Genomic DNA, 20,821 nt, shown 5'->3' on the forward strand with positions numbered 1-20,821 from the left:
TAGTGAAGTAATCACCATGTAGCATATTCGTATATCTTGGAGTGTACTTACATTAATATTCTAGTACAACAGAAAAAAAAAAAAAGATTTGCAAAAATTAAAGCTCCAGAACAGACTTCTACCTGCTCCCTACTAAAATGAATAATGGATCATTTCAGTGAATTTTTCTAAGTGCTAATCAAAAATATAATGATTTGCAAATCATTACTCAATTAAATTGGAAGCAGTAATTTTAATTTTCAGCAATTATAGTCATTATTTTTTTCTTTAACTTTAGAAGTTATGGTTTATCAGTCACGTAAAATGGTTTACCAAATAAATTGCTCTTTGTAACTAGCTTATGATTTTGAAGTAGCCATTATTTGGTGCTTGCTATTTATTTTAATAGAGGCCTTACCTTCCTTTAACTTCCATAAGATGAAGTAAAATGGCACCGGTTATGAGAGTAGATCAGTCGAAAGGTACAAGACATGAATACTGCAGCAGCATTTCCTTTGGTTTGATGGGCCAGACTGCATTTAGGTTCAGCCTGCCTGGTTGGGCACATCAGCACCACATGCCTTGAAATTTAGGCATGGCTCAAATATTTTGGTTGAGCATGCATAAAAGCAGTGCTTATTTCCTCTTGTGACAGTGACTGAAGTGAGTGTCTCTGTAAGGTGATAAATTTAGATTTAATTTTTCTTCATAAGCGAGTTCATTTGGAAGGCAAGGGGGGAATACTACAGCAAAGAATAGAACATTCCTGTTCCTCATCTCCTCAGGAGGCCTCCTCTGCTAAGGGGTTTGAACCAACATCCCTTTAATGAGCTGTTAAGTCAACAGGCTCCAGGTTGATTTGTGTTCACTGGCTAGCATTCATCTGAGTTTTATTCTTTAAAAGGCAGCTTTTGTCTTTAAAACACAATACTATATATATATATACACGCACACACGCATACACTATATATGTATATATAAAAATATGTTTATATGCTTTATATATATATATACAAGCATATAAATGGTTTATCTGTGTGTATATGTATGTATATAACATAATAGCATACAAAAATCTTATGGGATGTTAGAGAAGTAGGGTCAGGCCATAAGGGTAGATTGAAAGGCTGAGTCTCATTTTGTGGACTAGTGCTGTAACACTTAGGCTATTGTGCAAAATGTAATTTCTGTTGCCTGCCTTCCTCATCCCCACTCTTGCTAAGCTGCTGTAAGTGATTTTGAAGTCAGCTGTTAACTGCTGGGTTTTTTCTCCTCATAGCCATCATGGGTAACCATAGTCATGCATTTTTAAACTAGCTTTCACAGTAGTGAAAGCATGAATGGAAGGATATTGGGAGGGAACTGCAAGACTGACTTTTTGCCACAAATTGCAAGGTAGTTGTCTACTAAAGATCATTAATTTAAAAATAATCTTCCAATTCTCCTTTCCTTTTTTACTGATTGTTTTGGTAACTTAGGAGCTTTCAGCTCTAATTCTTCAGTGGTTCTGGGTGGTTTGCACTAAATTTTGCAATTTCAGACCTGTTCCAGTGACAGTTGTATAGTTGCTAGTCTTTTGCATTGCTTATACTGGTTTTGTCTGTCTTGTTTGACTGCTGATATCTTAAGGGGGAAGTCTCAGATTCACACTGACAGAAATGATAAGGATAGAAAAAGAATGGGGAATGAATTATGCACCATGCTTTATTCAGTGGCATAGTCTATTGCTCCGTCAGTGACTGGTTTTTATAACGCTGTTGTATATTTATATTTCAGTAGTTTGTCATAATGTATTATTCCTTCTTAATTTTTTTGAGATGCAGCTGTAATTGATAAACTGTGGATAGTAATATCTTGAATTATTCTTTGGGTTGAGAGGATGTTCCTTGCTCCATTCTAAGTTTGCTGTTCAGAGGCCATTGGTTTCCCAATCTTCTCTTCTTTCCTGCTTACCAAAACCACTAGAAGGATCTTGCAAGTTTTGTGGAGAGTTACGTGGGTTCTGTCTTGGCAGTGGTGTCTCCTAAACTCTGTGATAGTCCACATACCATTTGGAAATGTGGTGAATGTACCACTGTTTGATGTTCATATCCTCAGTTATATGGATATTTCAAGAATATTCTGCATGTGTTAGTCAAGACTTGACAAAGTTAGTCTTTCTGATGGGAAATCTGTCACTATTTTGATTTTGCCATTTCTGTGTTTAAATCCTGTGTTCTTTAACACTGTTCAGTTGATATAGTGGGAGAATAAACACACAAAGGCCTGTGTTACATGTAAATCCAGAAATGAGAGAAAATATAAATGTCATTACTCTTACTATAATTCCATGAGTAGAAGAGACATCTAATACTCTCTGGAATGTTGATTGCCCCCACCATTTCAATAATTGCATAGATTTGTTTGCAGGTTAACACTTTATACTGTGCTAAATGCCACCAATTGAGTTCCAAAAAGCAAAACAAAACTTTCCACTTCTATAATTATGTTCTGGTTTATAATTATATTTATCTCTTGTACCGCAAATGAGCATTTCAGTAATAATGTATGGCCTCTTATACTGTTGCATACCCTAAAGAGATTAAAGGAATATTGTGAAAGACTGATAGGAAAGCAAAATCATAGTCATCTGTGTGTTCATTCAGTATTGATGGTGATAAAATCTAATGAGATTTTCTCAATCTTGGGCCAAAATTTTGGTAAAAATGACTAATTGTCAATTGACAATTGTTTGAATTTGGCTAAATTGAATATTGAAGATGGTTCCCTTCTACATATGCACAGAAATCTGCCTCACAGGTATGGACACAAGAAACCTATTGCTTGAATTAAAATTCTCCCCTTTAACCATTTCTTTATCCCCCATCAGAATAAAAATCTTGCAGAGTTTAGGGGTCCAGGATCTGATTTTGTCTTACTGGAATATGTTGAAGGTACAGAATTAAAATTCTGTTTAGACTCCTAGCAGAAGGATAAATCATAGGTGTATTTCATCTGGGAAGCTTAATACAAAGATGGAATGGGTTATTCAAGCAAAGAAGAACTCAGAACCAATGGTTAAGATGAGCTAAGGCTAAGATGAGCTTTCATGCCTACTAACCTCATCTCCTTCATAAACTAGAGATTTAGAATTACAATAAAACAATTTTAATAAATTCAGAAGTTGTGTAACCTTCTGAAAAGAATCGAGTTCCATTTTCATTCATGAAGTCATAGGCTGTCTTCATGTATAAGTAAGTGGTTGACAAAGCTGAGGTTTAGATACTGCACTGATACTTGCTGTACGCCCAGCCTAGCTAGATCTGCACTTCTAATTCTGACTCTGCAGTGATTTGAGCAGATCATACAGTCCAGTTATGCACTGTGGCCTGATGCCAAGTGACCTGTAGGTTTTTCTGAATATGCATCAGCATATTTTTGTGCCAGATCACAAATTGAGTAATCCAGTGCCTCTGTCATTCTTGTCACTTTATTTGTATTTATTGTGACTGGCTTTTATACACTCTAAACAGCACCAGTGGAGTTGACTGTGGTTTTTTATATAGAAGAAGGGTTGCTATAAAAATGACTAGAAGGTGATGTGTGGCTAGGGAATGAATATCATTCATTCCCAGTGAAATGTAGTGAGTGGATGGACAGTATGTCGTGCTGATAATGTCCATGTAAAAGATATATCAAGGGACGAGAGCAAGAAAGATGAAGAGTATTTTGAAAGGCAGAAGAGAATGAAGCTGAGGTTATACATTTACTGCAAATTGCAGGAGCTAAGAAATCTTGCTTTTCCTTCCCCCTGTTAGAACAAGCCACCGCCACCTGTGTCCTGCTGTGTTCTCAGCTTGTATTCCTGATGGGAGCTAGCAACTGGGGCTGGATTCACTTGCTGAAATGTATGTGTTTATTACCACTTGGGATGCTGTAGGGCATCTGGCTGCTCATGCAATAAGGAGTGAGTCTCACCCAGATTATTTTTTTAATGTCAGCTGTGCGTGGATGTCTTGGACGTACGAGGGTGTCTAAGATACCAGTAGGTGCCTATAATTAGGCACTTGAGTTGAACTTCTAATTCTTCTTCCTTGTTTTATTTTATTGATGTGTTATATTTATGTATGTGCATGAGATTTAATTTCTTACTGTATTGCAGATTTATAGTAGTTTGAAATTATGATTCTTTGCTATAATTAAACTCTGATCAATCAGTTGTGCTTGTTACAATGACAAAAAAGCTAGCCTACCTCGTATTTGTTAAGCACTTTTTTTGAGATTTCTCCATTTCAATGGGAATAAAAAACCTTCAAGTTGTATCATTATTTAGTATTTATTTACTGCTGTCTAATTATAAAGGGGACATACAAATTTTCCTTTTTCTTCAATCAAAAGGAACATAAGTCCTTATCTGTTATACATGTATGTAGGAAGTGTAGTGTTTTCAGCAGTAGTCTCCTCAGATTCCGATTGGAGATTTTGCAGTGTGTGTGTGTGCTCATGTGTGTGTAATTTTTTTTCCCCAGATTTCATTTTTTATTCATGTGCTGTAGTGAAACATGTCTATTTGATCCAGTAGAATGTCCACATGTATGCTTTTGTCATCCATTCATGAGAATTAAAATCATGTTGTTTCTCAATAATTACATATACATAGAATCTTACAAGAGGTCATGAATCTTGAGATTATGATAATTTTCATTGCAACCAAGTTGATGTCCAGGGTCCAAATGCTATGACATCAGGCAGAGTGAAAGTGATCTCTTTTAAAAGAAAAGTCGGAGGTTTTGTAAGCCAATTCTTTTAACAGACAATTAATGAGGAGATGAAGAAAAGAAGGCTTTCTGACATCCTGCTTGTTTAAGCATTTATGTTGCTTTAAACACTCCAGTAATATGTGAGACTAACTCACATTTAAATTAAATGTAGGCAGTGATCAGTTGTGGTGTGTTGACCAGTTTGAGGGGGGTTTTTTGTTTCTTTTGTGTTTTGTTTTTTTTTTTTTTTTCTGAGCACTGAGAAAACTAAATTCTAACACAATACGAATAGGATAACAATTAATTTTAATACATTTGACTCAAACTTCTTCATGAGTGCTTTTCAGTTAGCAAACTGAACATTGCATAACATTATTTTTAGGTCTGCAATCTGGACATTATTAACCATTTCTTTAAGAAGTAAAAGAAAATTCCGTTCACAAGTCTGGTATGTGATATTTAAAAAGCAGGAGGCTATTAAATTGAGTATCTTTAGCTATACAGTTGAGTCTTTCAGATAGATTAACATGTAATTATCATAGAGACCTGTAGGAAAATTTCCATGTTCTACAATTATACTTTTTGATTCCTTGTTTTGTTTTATTTCTGCTTAGTTTGATATGTATTACTTAATAGGATGAAGATTAAGTTTCAATTTTACACTTAGGGTAAGAATTTTATGTCCTTCACCTGGTGAGTCTGAGATATAGAAGAAAAATTAGTGTATCAGAAAAAGAGACAACTATGAAATTTTAAACACCATATTCTTAATTCACCTTCTCAGCTTGCAGAGAGTACCACCTGGGAGTATCAGGCCAACTGGGGGATTTTTTTGTTGGTTGTTTTTTTTTTTTCCTTCCTGGTGCTAGACAGCTTAACACTTTTTAAAGCCCAGTTGCTTGTTTCTGGTGTGATACCTTTCCTGTGCGTTTTATGGGTCTCCAGGATTACTCTTAACTTTTTTCCATAAGAATTGTTTAAGAAGCATTTGCAAAGAGTAGTACCGGTGCTATTTTTTTTTTCTTTCATTTTTAAGGTAAGAGGTTTTTGTGAACCATTTGCTGACCTGTTAAGCGGTCCAGACAAGTACGTTGAGTCTTTAGCTGATCTTTTGTCTCAACATCCCTTGTAGTTTCTGAAGGGGAACATGGAGAAGAGTGCTCTGGCAGGCGGCAGAGCGGGTCTGCACTGCAGTGCGTTCACATGATGGTAGATGCGATGATGGGAAACGGCCCCTATGTTTCTCATTTGATTCCAGATCGGAATAATCTGCTGATCTCAGGACAAGCAGATTACTGTGATTAAGCAGTGAGCATTTGTCAGACTGCAGGGAAGATCTTCGTGTATATTGTAGTCATGGGCTGTGCCCTTCTTTCTTCAGTCTGTCTTCTTCATAGTATGTATGTTAAAGTTTAAACTCTGGTGCATACTTCTTACATATTCAGAAAGTGAGGCAGTGTCTGCATGAATAATTTCACTATTTTATTATCTCTCTAAAAATATTTTTACATGGCAAAGGACACATTGATAAGTGAAGTCCCTAATTTCTCTAAATAAATCTCATAAGAGCAGGTACTTTCTTTTCTCTCTTTTGCCTTTTGTTGCTAAAGTGATAATAATATCATAGCTTTAGAGATAGAGAAGGCAAAGACATTCATGAGAAGGAAATTAAAAGCATGGTTAACAGCAGTAGCTGGTGTTTCAAAGGAGACTACTTAAAAAGATAAACAGACTGGTAGAAAAGACACTGTTCAGGATCTTTGCTGAAATGAAGCCAGGAGTCAAAAGGACTTTTCTTCCCCATTTTAGTGTTAAATTAAATGTTATTGACCTTCTTTTTCAAAGATTTGTCTGGGGGGAAAGACAGGAAGGATTGTTTGTTTGTATTAAAAAAAAATAGTTTGAAAACTAAAAGCACCTTTGACATAGAAGCTGATAGTTTCACTGGCAAAATTCAGGCTGAAGTTTACTCTTGACAGAAACCCCCTGGAAATACAAGTGGGTGTGTTCTGCTTGAGTAATCACATGTAAATGCAGAGGTGCCAGCAGCACTATAATAATGACTGTAGTGTCTTTGAAGGCACTCTGAAGCTTCCTTTCAAAGACACTCTTAAATAATTAAATCTTTTTTTTTTTTTAATTTATATGGAATATGTAATGACATCCCTCAAGTACCAGATTTCCTTCCCTTCTTTTCTTTCTCATGCAAAGAATAAATAGAGTATTTTAATTAAGACACTGCTTGCTAGCCTGTATAGTAAAGAAAAGTGATGAAAGAGCAGGTCCAGATAGTTCTTTGTTGTGACCCTTCATAACCTTTTCTTAACACAGAAGTGACATCTTGAAAAGCCTAGGTGCCTCTGAGGTGATCTTAGAAGTCTGGCTTCCCCTCTGCAAATAAAGGGAGGCAATTTTGTCCACTTCAGTATGCCCTCTGGCTCCTGTCAGTTCGCTCTGTGACCATTTATGTGGTTCTCCTTGTAAGATTGGCTGCTCAGCTGGCTGTACATGATTTTAATCTTTTTTTTATTATTATTATTATTATTTTGGCAGATACTGAGCATCTGTATACAGTAGTATTCGAAGAGATCTGTGGGCGTTTTGGAAAGACCTATACCTGGGATGTGAAGTCTTTGGTCATGGGTAAAAAAGCCCTAGAAGGGGCACAGATTATTCGAGATGTCCTAGATCTTCCAATAACCAAAGAAGAGTTATTACATGAAAGTAAAATGAAACAGGAGAAGATATTCCCTACTGCTGAATTGATGCCAGGTATGTTTCTCTTCAGTATTTATAAACTGTTTATGGAATTACTTAAATGGTAACCAAGGTAGAAGTTTTTAATCTGCCTTCCACAAAACAGTTTCTCTTACAGATTCAGTTTCATCACTCTTGTTTTAGCAAGTTTTACTCAAATCTTGTAAATCTGTTATTTACCTGTTAAAGAGATATTTTACCTGTTAAAGGGTACTGAAAACTTTTGTCTACTTGGAGAACAGCTTTTTTTCTATATGTTTTAAAAGAAGAAAAAAGACTAAGTAAATGTGAATGTCCATTTTGTAAACCAGACATTCTTTATAATTGTTGTTGGCAGCTGTGTAATTCAGCAAGTTAATTTTCTCTGGCTATGAGTGCAGTCCGACTTTGTTAAGCACAAATACACTTTTAAATGTGCGGGCAAATGTGTGAGCCCATGGGTTCTTTCAGCTAGGATTCATCTCGCCTAACCTGAACATTAAAACTTAAGTGTGGCGTCTGAGCCAGCTGTGTGTCAATGAAGAGGGAGGGTTTCTCAGGTTATCCTAAGACAGGTAACTTTCATCAGCTTCTGAAGATACATGTCTTTTACCAGTGATTGTGCAGGAAGCCCAAATGAGTAGCTTAAACCAGGTACCTCAAGATAAGCAAGAGATGAATCTTATCTGTGGTGTGAACTCAAACTTTTATATTCCATTCCATTTACATCTGGAATGCTTAGAGAAAAATCCTCAGCTATGCAAGACAAGCAATACCTAAAGCTAGGATTCCTGTTAACTTTTTGTACAATGTTAAACTTCCTGGAGCAAATATCAATAATGTATGAAGAAAAAAAAAAAAAGGAGGGAGGAGAGGGGGAGGAATAAAAAAAAGTATTAAAAGTGAAATAACTGCATGTCACTATAACAAGTCTGTTATAATTTTTTCTCTTTGAATGTGTGCTTGCTTGTTCTGACAGTCTCTACAGCACATTAATGATGTTTTAATTTTTAGATGCGTTTTTATACCTGGTTTCATAATACATTAAGAGGATGAAAGTTAAAAATATGTGTTATGTTAGGAATAAATAATAAGCATAAAAAATAAAAGGTGTAATTTTTTAAAGCAGCTTAAAAACTTGAGTATTTTGTGCAGCCAACTTAGTTATGTCTCTGATGTCGTTTATATGCAAGATTGATTAAATTGCATCTTTCTCACTTATAGATCCACCTAAAACTGTAAGCCTAGTTAAACTCTCCAGGAAAACAGGAAAGACGGAGGGATGTATTTTTCATTTTTCGTGTCAAACTTCTGGGATTAACTTTGCAGCTATATCTTTTGCAAGACAAACAAAAAACCCCTAGTCTGGGCTTAGAAAATGCCAGATGAACTGACAGGGTAAAATGTTAGGAGGCACAGAGAAGAGTCACTGTAATGTAACAGCACAGGTAATAGAAGCCATTAAGTGGATATTCTGTGCCTGCTGAGGATTGTGATAATATGGCTGAGCTGGCTTGAACAGAGTTGCAGAGAGGTGATAGAACAGATTAGCCGAAGGAAACATGAAGTTTTGTGCTGTTCCTGCCTTCAAAAAGTGAATTCTAGGCTCGCTGAAGCTGGACTATTATAGATGAAACAAGCAAAAATTCGTACAGGGACAAGCAAGTAAATATTATCGTCGCCAGAATTGTGCAACTGATTATCTTTTCAGTTCAACTAAATACATGTGATAACTTTTTTTAGGCTATTTTCTAAAGCAGAATTGATGTGAACTTTATGCTCACTGGCCATTGTGGGGTGCAAAGGCAGCCTTGGTCATTGAAGTAATGGGATTTGTACTTTACTTGGTAGGAGCATATGAGATACAAGCTGAATTTCCATGAATTTTGAGAAAACCAGGTTGATGTCAGCTAATAATCTAGAAAGAAGTGGCTCCAGCTACTTACTATTCAGTTTCTTTAAGGACTGACCTATTCTTCAATCTGATAACCAGATTTTTTAATCTGATAATTTTCTTCTGTCCTTTTGTATCTTCTGAGGATATTTATTAACATAATCCTTGTGGATTTATTCTACAGCCTCTTAATATTCTTTAATTAAGAATGGACTTGATACAGGTGTTGTGTAAGATGTAAGACTGTGGTGACATTTTGAGTTTACAATGTTCTCTGACTAAACTGATCTTTCAGATTATTACAGGCAAATACAGGAAACTGAAAGTTCATGGTCCTAATGGCATAAGATGACTCTGACGTGCTGAGTCTCTGACAATCTTTTGACAGTTAATAGGCAGATGAGGTTCTATTTTTCAATCAATTTCTACAGTTCTTCCAAAAAATAAGATTCAAATTTGGTTTGGTGGAGAGCAGTGCTGAATGATGACCAACAATGTTTGAAAAAGTGACTCAAGCAAAGCAGCACTTGTTTCTGGAGATAGAATGAGCTATGCACGTGGTTTTGCCAGCAATGATAACTGTGTTAATTCCCAAATCAAGTAATTGATAGCTGTGTCAGTGATGGTTAAGGATGGTGTGGAAGTTGTATGAATATACGATTGGCAAAGGAGTTTTTTGCCTGACAGGCTATATCACAGCCATGGCACTTAATGTATGACAATTCTGAGACATTAGTGGTTGAAGATAGAATTGTCACTATTTCAGTATGGCTGAACTCACTGACAAGCTTCAATCAGGCTGTGGTCAAAATACAGATTTCCTCAACAAAGAGGATATATCCATTTCTAACATGGAATCTTCCGGTAACTATTTGAGAGTTTTTCGCAGTCAGATTTATTTTTAGTTCTGAAATAACCTTAGGGAAGGCTACTTTTGATTCAGTGGAGAAAGGAATTAATCCAAGACAATGCTGACAAAATGACAGGGCTGCAACTTGTGCTGCTTTTCTAAATATTTCTGTCAGACTACAGACATTGTTATCTGCAAGAGTAACATACTAGGCTTTCTGTTTCTGCAAATGCAGTACTATGTTGCAGGGAAGTGGATCATCAGAAGAATAAAGAGTGAGGTTTACCTATACATGTATAGGTGTGCTTTTGCTTAACATAAACGCAGAATATACACAGAGCCAGAAGAACCTAACTCCAAGTTACACAGCTGCCAACAGTTACTATAATCATGTCAGGGTTATGAAATTAATGCCATTCTTTCATAGCAGTCTCTGGTTTTGGCTCATCATCATCACAAAGCACAGATCCGTAAGAATTGTGTGGTTGTGTATACCTTTCAGATGTTTTCCACTCCTGGGTCATTTTCACGATAACTGGGATTTCTTTGTTGCAGCTGCTGTTCAGCCAATACAGAATGTGATGTGGAAACTATTTTCCAGTTCAAGTACAGTTGACTGTCTCTTACAGACATAAGGAGGTAATTTCATAGCTCAGTTTTAGTACCAAATGAAGCCAATCAGAAATCACAAGAAGAGAAGAAAGAAAAACAGTTCAAGTTCCAATGGCAACTCACTCTAAAGTCATATATATTTTTTTTCTTGAACAGTTCCATTCAACCAGCAGTCTAGTTTGGTTAGCTATTGTTCCCTTGATTCGTGTTGTGTCGTTAACAGCTAAACAGACTTCCTACCATGTTATCTTTTCTTTTCGTTGCTATTATTGTTTTAATGGTAGGAAACTCTAGTGAGTCCATGCTGGGCTCAGTGAACCTGTAACCCCTAGAGATCAGGCAATTAGCTGCAAACTCAGAATGATGCTGTCTATTTGGCTGATTTCAAACATTTGACCTTTGTATTAAGTCCTAAAGGACTGCAACCCAAAAATGCTTTTACCAGGAAGTCAACAACACAGTTGACAGAGGTTCTGAATTGTGTAAAATTTAGTACTTATAATTTTTCCATGGCCATGCATGTGTCAGTATGTCCAGACTAAAATGACATTATCGATTTGGTGAATGGGGAGTGTCTGCTACCAGAAGGATCTTTGGTACTTTTTAGAGAGCAATAAGATGAGAAGATAGAATTATTTATTGATAGCCAATTACCTTCCAAATTAGGGAGTAGGTTATTAGTTCCACCTCCACTTTTGTAGCTCACTGAAAGGATAACATATCATTGCAGATAACATTTTTAAACAAAGTCTCAGAACAAAAAAGAAACAAGTGGATCTGAGAGTTATGTTTCCATAGTCTCATGAGAGTCAGGAATAGAATAGAATAGACTATTTCTGTTGGAAGGGGCCTACAACGATCATCTAGTCCAACTGCCTAACCAAATCAGGTCTGACCAAGTTAAAGCATTCATGGCAGTTAGACCAAGCGGTGGATAGCTCCACCTCTGTCACACCGTCACCTTCACAGCAGCAATGCCGACTTTACTGAAGGAGTGAGAGCAAGTATGGATAATGAATAGCCCTGTGCTGATGGGCTTGCAACTGTTGTAGCACACCAGACTACGTAAAAATTCTTTTTAATCAGTTTGTGACTTAAGTGAACAGATAGCTGCTTCTTGTTCTAAGTGTGATTATTTTATTTTTTTCTTTGTTGGTCACTTGTAGTGTTTGGAGGCTGCTGAGGTTTTTACCATAGAATTGCTTTTACGAACTTAAAGGAGTATCATTAAATTGGCTAGAAATCCAATCAACTTGACAAAGCTCTGAGTGGTAATATTAGCTTTTCTTTGATTAAAGAGAGTGATGAAATCTTGAAGAGCTTTACGTTTGGTCTGATATCACATTCAATGTAGGAACTGTAAATGATTTTGAAAAAGAGGAGCAGTCTTTTCATACAGAGGCTGTATTTATCCTTAAGATTTCTGTTTGTGCACAACTGGACGTAAATCATCAAAACATGCATAATGCATGTACACAGTTAATTTAAACAATATATGGAGCACTTTGGTTTCCTTTAGTCTTTTTCTCAGCAGTAAATCTTTTCTTCCAAATACACACTGAATGCTCGTGGACAGCTTGTTTTGTGTAACGTTACAGCAAAATGAAGTGGACTTGAATACGGGTGTCGAAGAGCCTTGATTTTGGTGCCCCAGAGGTCAGATGTCCTCTGTTCTCAGGCTGTCAGTGTGAGTAGAAAACTAACTGTATCTGCGCAGTGGTGAATGAAGAGCAACACTGTGGTAGATATACATGAAGATCTTTTTAGAGGGAGTGCTGAAAGTCTGCAAAAAGAGTGTGAAGTTGTATTTGGGCTCATAATCTGTGTGCAAGCTCTGTGAAGAAAGAGCATGGTGACCAGTATAGTTCTTCCAACAAAAATTTCAGAGCACAGGGCAAAAGTCTGTTGATCAAGACAGCGTTCTCTAAAAAAGTCTGTAGCCATGTTGTTTCTTCTGCAGAATATGCTTCATCTCAGCTGCAAGACTTAGCAAGTATAGCTATATTAGCATGGGTTACATAGTGTAGATGAGCTTGGAGCATATCAGGGAAAGAGAAAAAAAACGTGCACATACACCAGTGAAGGAAAAGGGAAACAGGATAAAAGAGGTAGTAGATTAACCAATTAGTCAAACATGATACAAAAAGGAAAACAAAAATGAATATTTTTTGAACAAGAGTAAGTAGCTCAGATTAAATAAAGAAATAAATAAATTGTCATGAAAATGCCACTGTTTGTTTAATTGAGGCCTTCTCAGCCAGGTAGGAGCTCCTGTAATGTAATTTTGAAGCTTAACTTTCATAAAAGCTACTTTGTAAATTTTAGGATACTAACTTCTTGTCCTATTTACAATGTATGCTTTGGCTTAAGAGAAGGCCTTGGGGAGTTCTGTGCATTTTTAAGGGCTTTTTGTTACATACCTTATGTTCATCTCTTTAGGGTTGAAACAGACATTAGAAAAGACAGTGGGACTGTCTGTGTAGGTCTGGGCATTTATGTGACCTTGTTCCTACACTCTGTGCTGGCAGTACACAAGCCAGCTGTATTCCTGAAGCCATAAGACTGTAGGACTTTGTCCGTGCTTATTAGACCATCAAACAGTGGATTTTCAGGTTAAGGTACTGGCAGAGCTTAGTGTGTGATTGTCTGCCTGATGGTGTAGTTAGGCCTTCAAATGAATCGACTGCAAGCAGAAATAGGAACACCAGAAATCATTCAACTGGTGAACAGAGGAAACCGAAATTATGGTTCAGTGCTGAAGCAGCATGAATAATCCTTTTCCCTATCTCAGATGTTTGCCCAGTTTGTGATGGAGATCGCTTTCTTTTCTATCTGAAAAGCATTCTTGTATTCTACTATAACGTGTTCATAGAAACTTAACTTTAGGAAATGAGAAAAACAAAAAAAATGCTTTCTAAGATGAAAGTTTGGTTGGAGACTTATATTAGGAAAAAATAGAAGAGCTTTATATTATCTCCTTATTTGTCTGGAGGCATTCCACAAGGAATAGGTCTGAATCTGGAGTTCCAGAAGTTATATAACATAAGAACAGTGTTCTGTTCAGTGGTAGACAAACACAAGAAAAGGGATGGTATGAAAATTTGAAAGTATATCAAATAAAATGTAGCAAAAATTTATGTGTTGCTCACTATTTTGAAGTGTTCTGTATGACACCCAGCTCATGTTTGTATAAAGCTAAAAGGAAAATAAAAGTTCCCTTTGTTTTCCATCAATTTGAATTAGCTCTCAGGATTTATGTCTTGTTAATTTTCACTTTATAATGAATAATGCCATTTGATTGTAAAATGTGGTAACTGAAAAATATCATGTAGAAAACAGTGTCGTAATAGCATATAAATAATTAGATAGGGACTGTCGTTAGATCATTTTAGCGTAGCATTATTTGGTTTCCTGAACTCTTGCTGTACATGTTTGTATTAGTCAATGAAAAGGAAAATGCAACAGTTAGCCCAAGGGTTTTGTTGTTCCGTATAAGTCTTAATTTTAGTTTGTCTGTTGATCCAATGTATTAGTCACCGTGGTTTCAGCTGAATCTAAAGAGAACAAACACCACATTGGCAGTCCAGTGGAGGAGTAATACTTCCTTCTTAAAAAAAAATATATATATTTATATCATTTATGTTTTTCTGCAACTTTCAGAACAAAAGTGCTGACCTCTTCCTTTAAAATGTATCAGAAGAAATAACTCCTTTCTGTTGGTTTAGTTAATTTTCTTTTTATTTTCCCGAAGTTGGTAACTTCATTGACATTTGTAATTAATCGGGTTTTAAAGATGCTGACATTTAAAGTTGATCCTTCTTCTTTTCAGCTTACAATTCTTTTCACCTATTTTTATTTCCAATAGTCACCAGTATTTAACTATTACATTTAGAATATAGTAAGCTTCTGTGTCTGTTCTAAAACTTAGTATTTAAAGAGACAGAGGAAAGAAACAATATTTACCTTTTTGATTATTTTAAATGAAAGAGTACATTTGGAAATAAAGCATAGCAATGTGGGATATTTATTCCTGATTTTTTTATGATTACTGGAAGAATTTATGTTGTACTGCCTGAGATTGTTATTGCATTTGTACCATGTTAGGAGTATATCCTTATGCTGGAAAAACAGAGATCCTTATTTCTTTTGATCTTTATTTTTTTTTTAATTGAAGATGCTAGAAGGAAAAAAAAAAAGAAAAAAAGAAATAAAAAGAACTTGCTGCACATGGCTAAGCTCTCAGTAGGAGGGGTGGAGGATGGTCCCAGGAAGCCTGGCAGATACATCCCTCTCTGGTGGATGGGCCTCAATCCCTTACATGGTAGCTACAAGTAAGTTAGAAGTTAACGAGTTCACAGGAATTTTCACCATACTTCTTCATAGCCATTGAGTTTTTAATTGGTTGTTTTTGATGTACCTGAAGTCTTCATTTGATTGAAAAATCTATGTAGCTATAGTGGTTATAATGACAAAGTATATACCAGGGGAATTTTCTTACAGATCTTTAAAGCAGCTCCCCACTTCCCATTCTGTTGATGTTTTCTGTAAAAAGAAAAGCACAGGAAAGATACTAAGAAAGGTATTATCTTCCTAATGAAGAATTATATGCTGAATTAGTACAATAATTGTGTCAGTAATTTGATGTGGTGGCAAAGTGTCTAGAGCTATACTGGTGGTAACTGATGCAAACAAAAATGGATTGTGTTCATCTATAGCTTATACAAAGAAATAACAAACCTGGAATGAAAATATTTTTCAACTGCTACTGTCTTGAGCTTGTTAAGTTATGCTAGCTATTCTTCCATAGGCAATTTAATTTTTTTTCCATGCAGCTGATTTTCCCCTTGTATTTTTTTCTAATCTATCTTGCTATGTTTACACATATGCAAATAATCATTTTTTAAATGGCATATTTTTATTAAAGTGCATTTTCTGAATAATGTAAATCTTTGCTCTCTGGAGCTATTAGGGACAGCTGCATTTTAGCTCCCTTGTAGAGAGGGAAGCCAAAAAGAGAAAGTAAACACACACACGCACACATTTACACACCGAAATCATGACATGTGCTGGGGGAATATAAGAGAGAACCCTGCAGAAATAACCTTTCTGCAACAGTGCTTTTCTGTGGCTGGCTACCTCCAATAGAAACATAGAATAAACATACCCTGTGACAGATGAACTGAAGCTGTGATGCAGTGGGACTGAAGAAAATTAGCTATTTGAAAGGAGCACCACTTTAGAGAAAACTAACTGTATCATAGCAAGGGCATAGAAGATAGGAGAAGTCTTCTTGTGTAATCTTCAGACTTCTTTATATTACTACACACACGATAGGCTAGCCTTGCTAAACATCGCAGATTATTTAGAAAAAATTCCTTTGAATGAATGCATTTTATTTTTAAAAAGAGACATTTAGACTACTGCTTTACATTAAGAGATCTTAGTAGTTCCATTAATGTCATATGGACTTACTTCACGTGTTTCAGATGAAGACATGATCTGTATCTGGAATAAAAAGTTAACTTGTATTTAGCATCATATTTCAATGAGAGGACAGAGTAGCATCATTTGGGAAAAAATGCACTTGCTTATTATTAGTATAACCATTTAAGGGGGCATAGGAAGGCTTTTAAATGTGTGATGCATTGATGTTAGAGGAGGAATAACGCTCTTGTTATTTCTGCCCAATTGGAAATCTAACATCACAGAAGTGCATGTATTTGTAGTTTAAAGGCTGTCTTCAAATACAGTCATGGAGCTGGAAATGTCAGTTATTAATTGGTTGATTAGATTCTGTAGAATAGAGAAGAAATCTGTGGAGAGCCACATCTACCGGTCATATTTCCAGATAGAGGGGTTAGTTAATGGACCTATTTACTAATCTGCACACTTTATTATCAGTAGTAATTATAACTTCTCAAAGTTGGGCATATGACTATACTTGGGAAGAATGTATTGCAGATAAGATTGTTTATAGAATTGTCAAAATGGAGTAATGGAGCAGAAAGGCTGGATCATGTGGGATATGCAAATCAGAGATGCTGGGGTGGCAAAGGAAAGAATTAAATGGACATTAGAAGTAGGAATATTTTGAGGGAGCAGGGTCCAGACTTAAGTATGACAGTGACATTGGGAGGAAGGGAATAAGATTACTTTAGTAGAGCTAGGCATGAAAAATAGGATAAGAATTTATGCAGTTCGGAGATGAAAACAAAGAATTGTTCTCAAGTTGGTTCAAGGAGCCAAAAGTCAACTGGAGGCTTATCTGCCTGAGACTAATATCCTGTGTCCAGCACAGTTTGGATTCACGCTGAGAAGCAGAGCTGAAATGACTTTACAGATATGGAGGGATTTTCTCTTGTGACTTGGTAAAGACTGGACATCCACTCTCGTTCACCATTAGACACTGCTAATTGTTTTGTCTGGGAGAGGTAGCCAGCATTTAAAATGCTGCAGTGAAGAAGCATTGAAACCTCTGCACAGGAAACTCAAAACTTGCACCGAATAATGAAGTATGTTTCCCTCTTACACAAGCTACTGTGTTTTCACTGTTTCTGCATTAACCTTCCCTAGAAGAATGGATCGGATTGAAGTTTCTACCCATTAAGCTTGAGGTTTTCATTACTCTGGGTTCACAGCATCAACAGATAAAGCTCTGGTATTGACAACTGTGACTGACAGCTCCCCTCCTCTGCCCAGTGTTACTCGCTTTAGTAATTGCAAAAGAGAGAAACTGAGCTCTCTTAGGGGCTGGTTTAAGCCAGTTGGATACCTTCTTCAGAAATTAAACATATACCATTCAGTTAGAGGAGCATATTTATTTAACTTTGACACCCCACCCCACCCCCCCCCCAGGGGCATAACTCTGTGTATAAAAGAAAATGTTCTCCTGTGTGCTTTTTCTCTCACTTAGAGAGAGTTTGAAATAATAATAACACATAGCGTTGGAGACATTGCTTAATGAGCTTCTAGTGGGTGTACTTACGCAACGATGTTGAACCCATTTTTGGCATATATTGAGAAAAGCATCATTTGATGACAGAACAGGTATATACCTTGAGGAATGTTCCATGATTTTTGTGTGGGGAAGGCATGTTTCAGATATAGCAAGAATTTTCTTCTACATGAAATGATTGAAATAGGTTGTGTTGTGGTTTAGCCCCAGTTGGCAATTAAGTACCACACAGCCACTCGCTCACATACACACACCCCCTGCCCTCCCCCCACCCCCCCACCCCGCAGTGGGATGGCGGAGAGAATCAGAAGAGCAAAATCAAGAAAACTCATGGGTTGAGCTAAGAACAGTTTAATAATTGGAACAATAATAATAATAATAATAATAAATTGTAATGAGAAGGAAAACAACAAGAGAGGGAGAGAGGAAAAAAACTCAGGAAAAAAAAACAAGTGATACAACTGCTCACCACCCACCAAACGATGTCCAGCCAGTCCCCGAGCAGCGATTGCTACCCTCCGGCCAACTCCCCCCAGTTTCTATACTGAGCATGATGTCATATGGTATGGAATAGCCCTTTGGCCAGTTTGGATCAACTGTCCTGGCTGTGCCCCCTCCCAGCTTCTTGTGCACCTGGCAGAGCATGGGAAGCTGAAAAGACCTTGACCAGTGTAAACATTACTTAGCACCAACTAAAACATCAGTGCGTTATCAACATTATTCTGATACTAAATCCAAAACACAGCCCTATAGGAGCTACTAGGAAGATAATTAACTCTATCCCAGCCAAAACCAGGACAGTTGTTATATTCAGTAAGACAACATTGCTGAAATACTGCTAAATATATTGTAAGTAGGTATAAATATTAATACATATACCTACATATATATATATAAAATAAAATGTATATGTTTGTTTTGCAGGGGTTGATAAGCTGATCCGTCATTTACACAAACACAACATACCCATAGCTGTTGCCACCAGCTCAGCTGAAGTGACATTTCAGATGAAAACAGCCAGACACAAAGACTTCTTTGGTCTTTTTCATCATATTGTGTTGGGAGATGACCCTGAGGTGAAGTGTGGCAAGCCACAGCCTGATGCATTTCTGGTTTGTGCAAAGAGATTTCACCCTCCTGCACCTCCAGAGAAGGTAAGAGCGGGAGGGAACAAATTAAGGGAAAAGTTAGGAATATTCTGTTTGGGCTATGTTTGGATTTTTTTTTTTTAACGTGATAAATACTGAGATGAAGATTTAATATAAACATTATAAAAATCAACAACCTCTGTTTTCAGAGGTGTTTATACTGTTGAAGCAAGCGATTGTTGGAAAGTATCATTTCCCCCCACTATGTATAATGTTTGTAATGCAGATTCCTCTGATTTACTACATGGTAGTGTGCAGTAATAGGAAAGTGTAATGATTTTCCGCTCTATGCATAAATCTGCAAACTTAACTTCACTACTCAAAGTTTGGAAGCCGTTATTTAAACATACATCAGTTTATTTTTCATACATTCATGGCTGATTTACCTCTTAAGTGTCTAAACATTAAAGATACTTCTTTGTAAAGAGTGCATATATTTTTCCAAAGCCATCTCTTTCCTCTTGCGTTCTAAATCTCTGAGGTCATAATTCTTGTTTCCTGATTTAAAACCAATCAGTTCGAGCAATCTTTCTCAAATAGTAGAGGTGTTTAGTTTCTCCCTATGATATATAACTTTCCAAACTTGATTCTGAAATAGAAATCTGTAGGGAGGATATTTGAAAGACAAATTGAGAGTTACTTCAAATATAATGTTTTCGCTTTTATTTTAAATTAAATTGCCTTTCTCCTTAAAATAGCGTTCTCACTTCTTGTCTTTCCTGAGTGGAACATAAGTTCTCAAGTTTTCATTACTGCAGAAAAATGCATTACATACTAATTTTTAAGGAACAACTTTAGGTGGATTAGAGTGCGATTACTGTTTTCTCAGTAGGATTATTGAGGAAAAAATGGTTACACAAATACATACGAAATGATTAGGTAAGATTCTTCAGCCTTTCATATTTCAAGTTCTCACCCAGAGTCTAAATGGTATTTGCGTTGCCTGGGAATACAAAGTGAAATAAGTTTGATGCAATGTGGCATGCTATGAACAGTGTTAACCAAACTGGTTTTGGGTTTTGGTTTTTTGTGTTTTTTCTGTTGCAAGTTCTCTTGACAGTCTGTGTATGTGCATCAACTTCATTTGAAAACTTAGGTGTTCAGCAAAGATACACCAAATGTACAGTCATGTTCATGCAGATGGTGGTTATATGCATTAAACCACAGCTTAATGTTGCTTTCTTATAAAATTATTCTGTCTTGCCTAACTATCTGTTGTAGGGAACAAAAAATCAGGGTATGTTTCTATAATGTTGTATGGTGTGTTTTTTATGAAACAGGATGAGAGGTGTGTAATGCATACTTTCAAGTGGATGGAGGTGTGGCTGTGAGCTGTTCTGTAATCCTGAAAGTAAAAGAGCATAAAGTATTGAGAACTTATATAAAGCTGGGTCATAACTGGTATTTTATCTGAAGGAGACGTAAGGAAATTGAATGTCAGCTGTGTTAATGACGAATTAAATTATTATTTCATGTGAGGAGCCTAATAGTAATATCCAGAGGGACAGCTTCCCCAAGGCTCTTAATTTATTTGGCTCTATTTCAGAAAAGTCACAAGGTGGTAATAATTAAAAAGGACAAAAACATTTAAAAAAACCAAACCAAAACCAAACAACAACCGATAAAACAGTGACACTGTGTTGTAGATGTTTTTATTCATTCAGCAGTAGGTAGCCTTAGCTGTGTTAACAATGAAAAAATATTTGAAGATAATAGTAGCATCTGTATTACACTTAATAATTTTAAACTTTAAAGGTATGTTAGACAAAATTTCAGAGTGTTCATCGTAGTTTTGTATCGTTATTTTCTTTAAACTTTCTTTGAAGAAAGGCATAAATGTTTGAACCCATGCTTTTCCTTCATACGAAGTTTAACAGCATTCAGAGTTCCCTTTGTGCAGATAATTTG

The 20,821-nt window shown here is 36.2% G+C and overlaps 1 protein-coding gene across 5 annotated transcripts in view; it reads left to right on the plus strand.

Moving 5' to 3' along the window:
• PUDP (pseudouridine 5'-phosphatase) overlaps window positions 1-20,821 on the plus strand; it is a 70,373-nt gene that overhangs the window by 17,348 nt on the left and 32,204 nt on the right. For 3 of the 5 annotated variants that reach the window (XM_075522692.1, XM_075522708.1, XM_075522700.1), the window contains 4 exons: window positions 1,259-1,374; window positions 3,777-3,866; window positions 7,272-7,490; window positions 18,690-18,919. In XM_075522692.1, the coding sequence (XP_075378807.1) occupies window positions 1,320-1,374; window positions 3,777-3,866; window positions 7,272-7,490; window positions 18,690-18,919 (594 nt within the window). In that variant the 5' untranslated portion in view covers window positions 1,259-1,319. The remainder of the gene's footprint in view (window positions 1-1,258; window positions 1,375-3,776; window positions 3,867-7,271; window positions 7,491-18,689; window positions 18,920-20,821) is intronic. The other 2 variants (XM_075522680.1, XM_075522688.1) reach the window with 2 other exon arrangements.

Source organism: Mycteria americana, chromosome 1 (assembly GCF_035582795.1).
Source record: "Mycteria americana isolate JAX WOST 10 ecotype Jacksonville Zoo and Gardens chromosome 1, USCA_MyAme_1.0, whole genome shotgun sequence".
NCBI lineage: Eukaryota > Metazoa > Chordata > Aves > Ciconiiformes > Ciconiidae > Mycteria > Mycteria americana.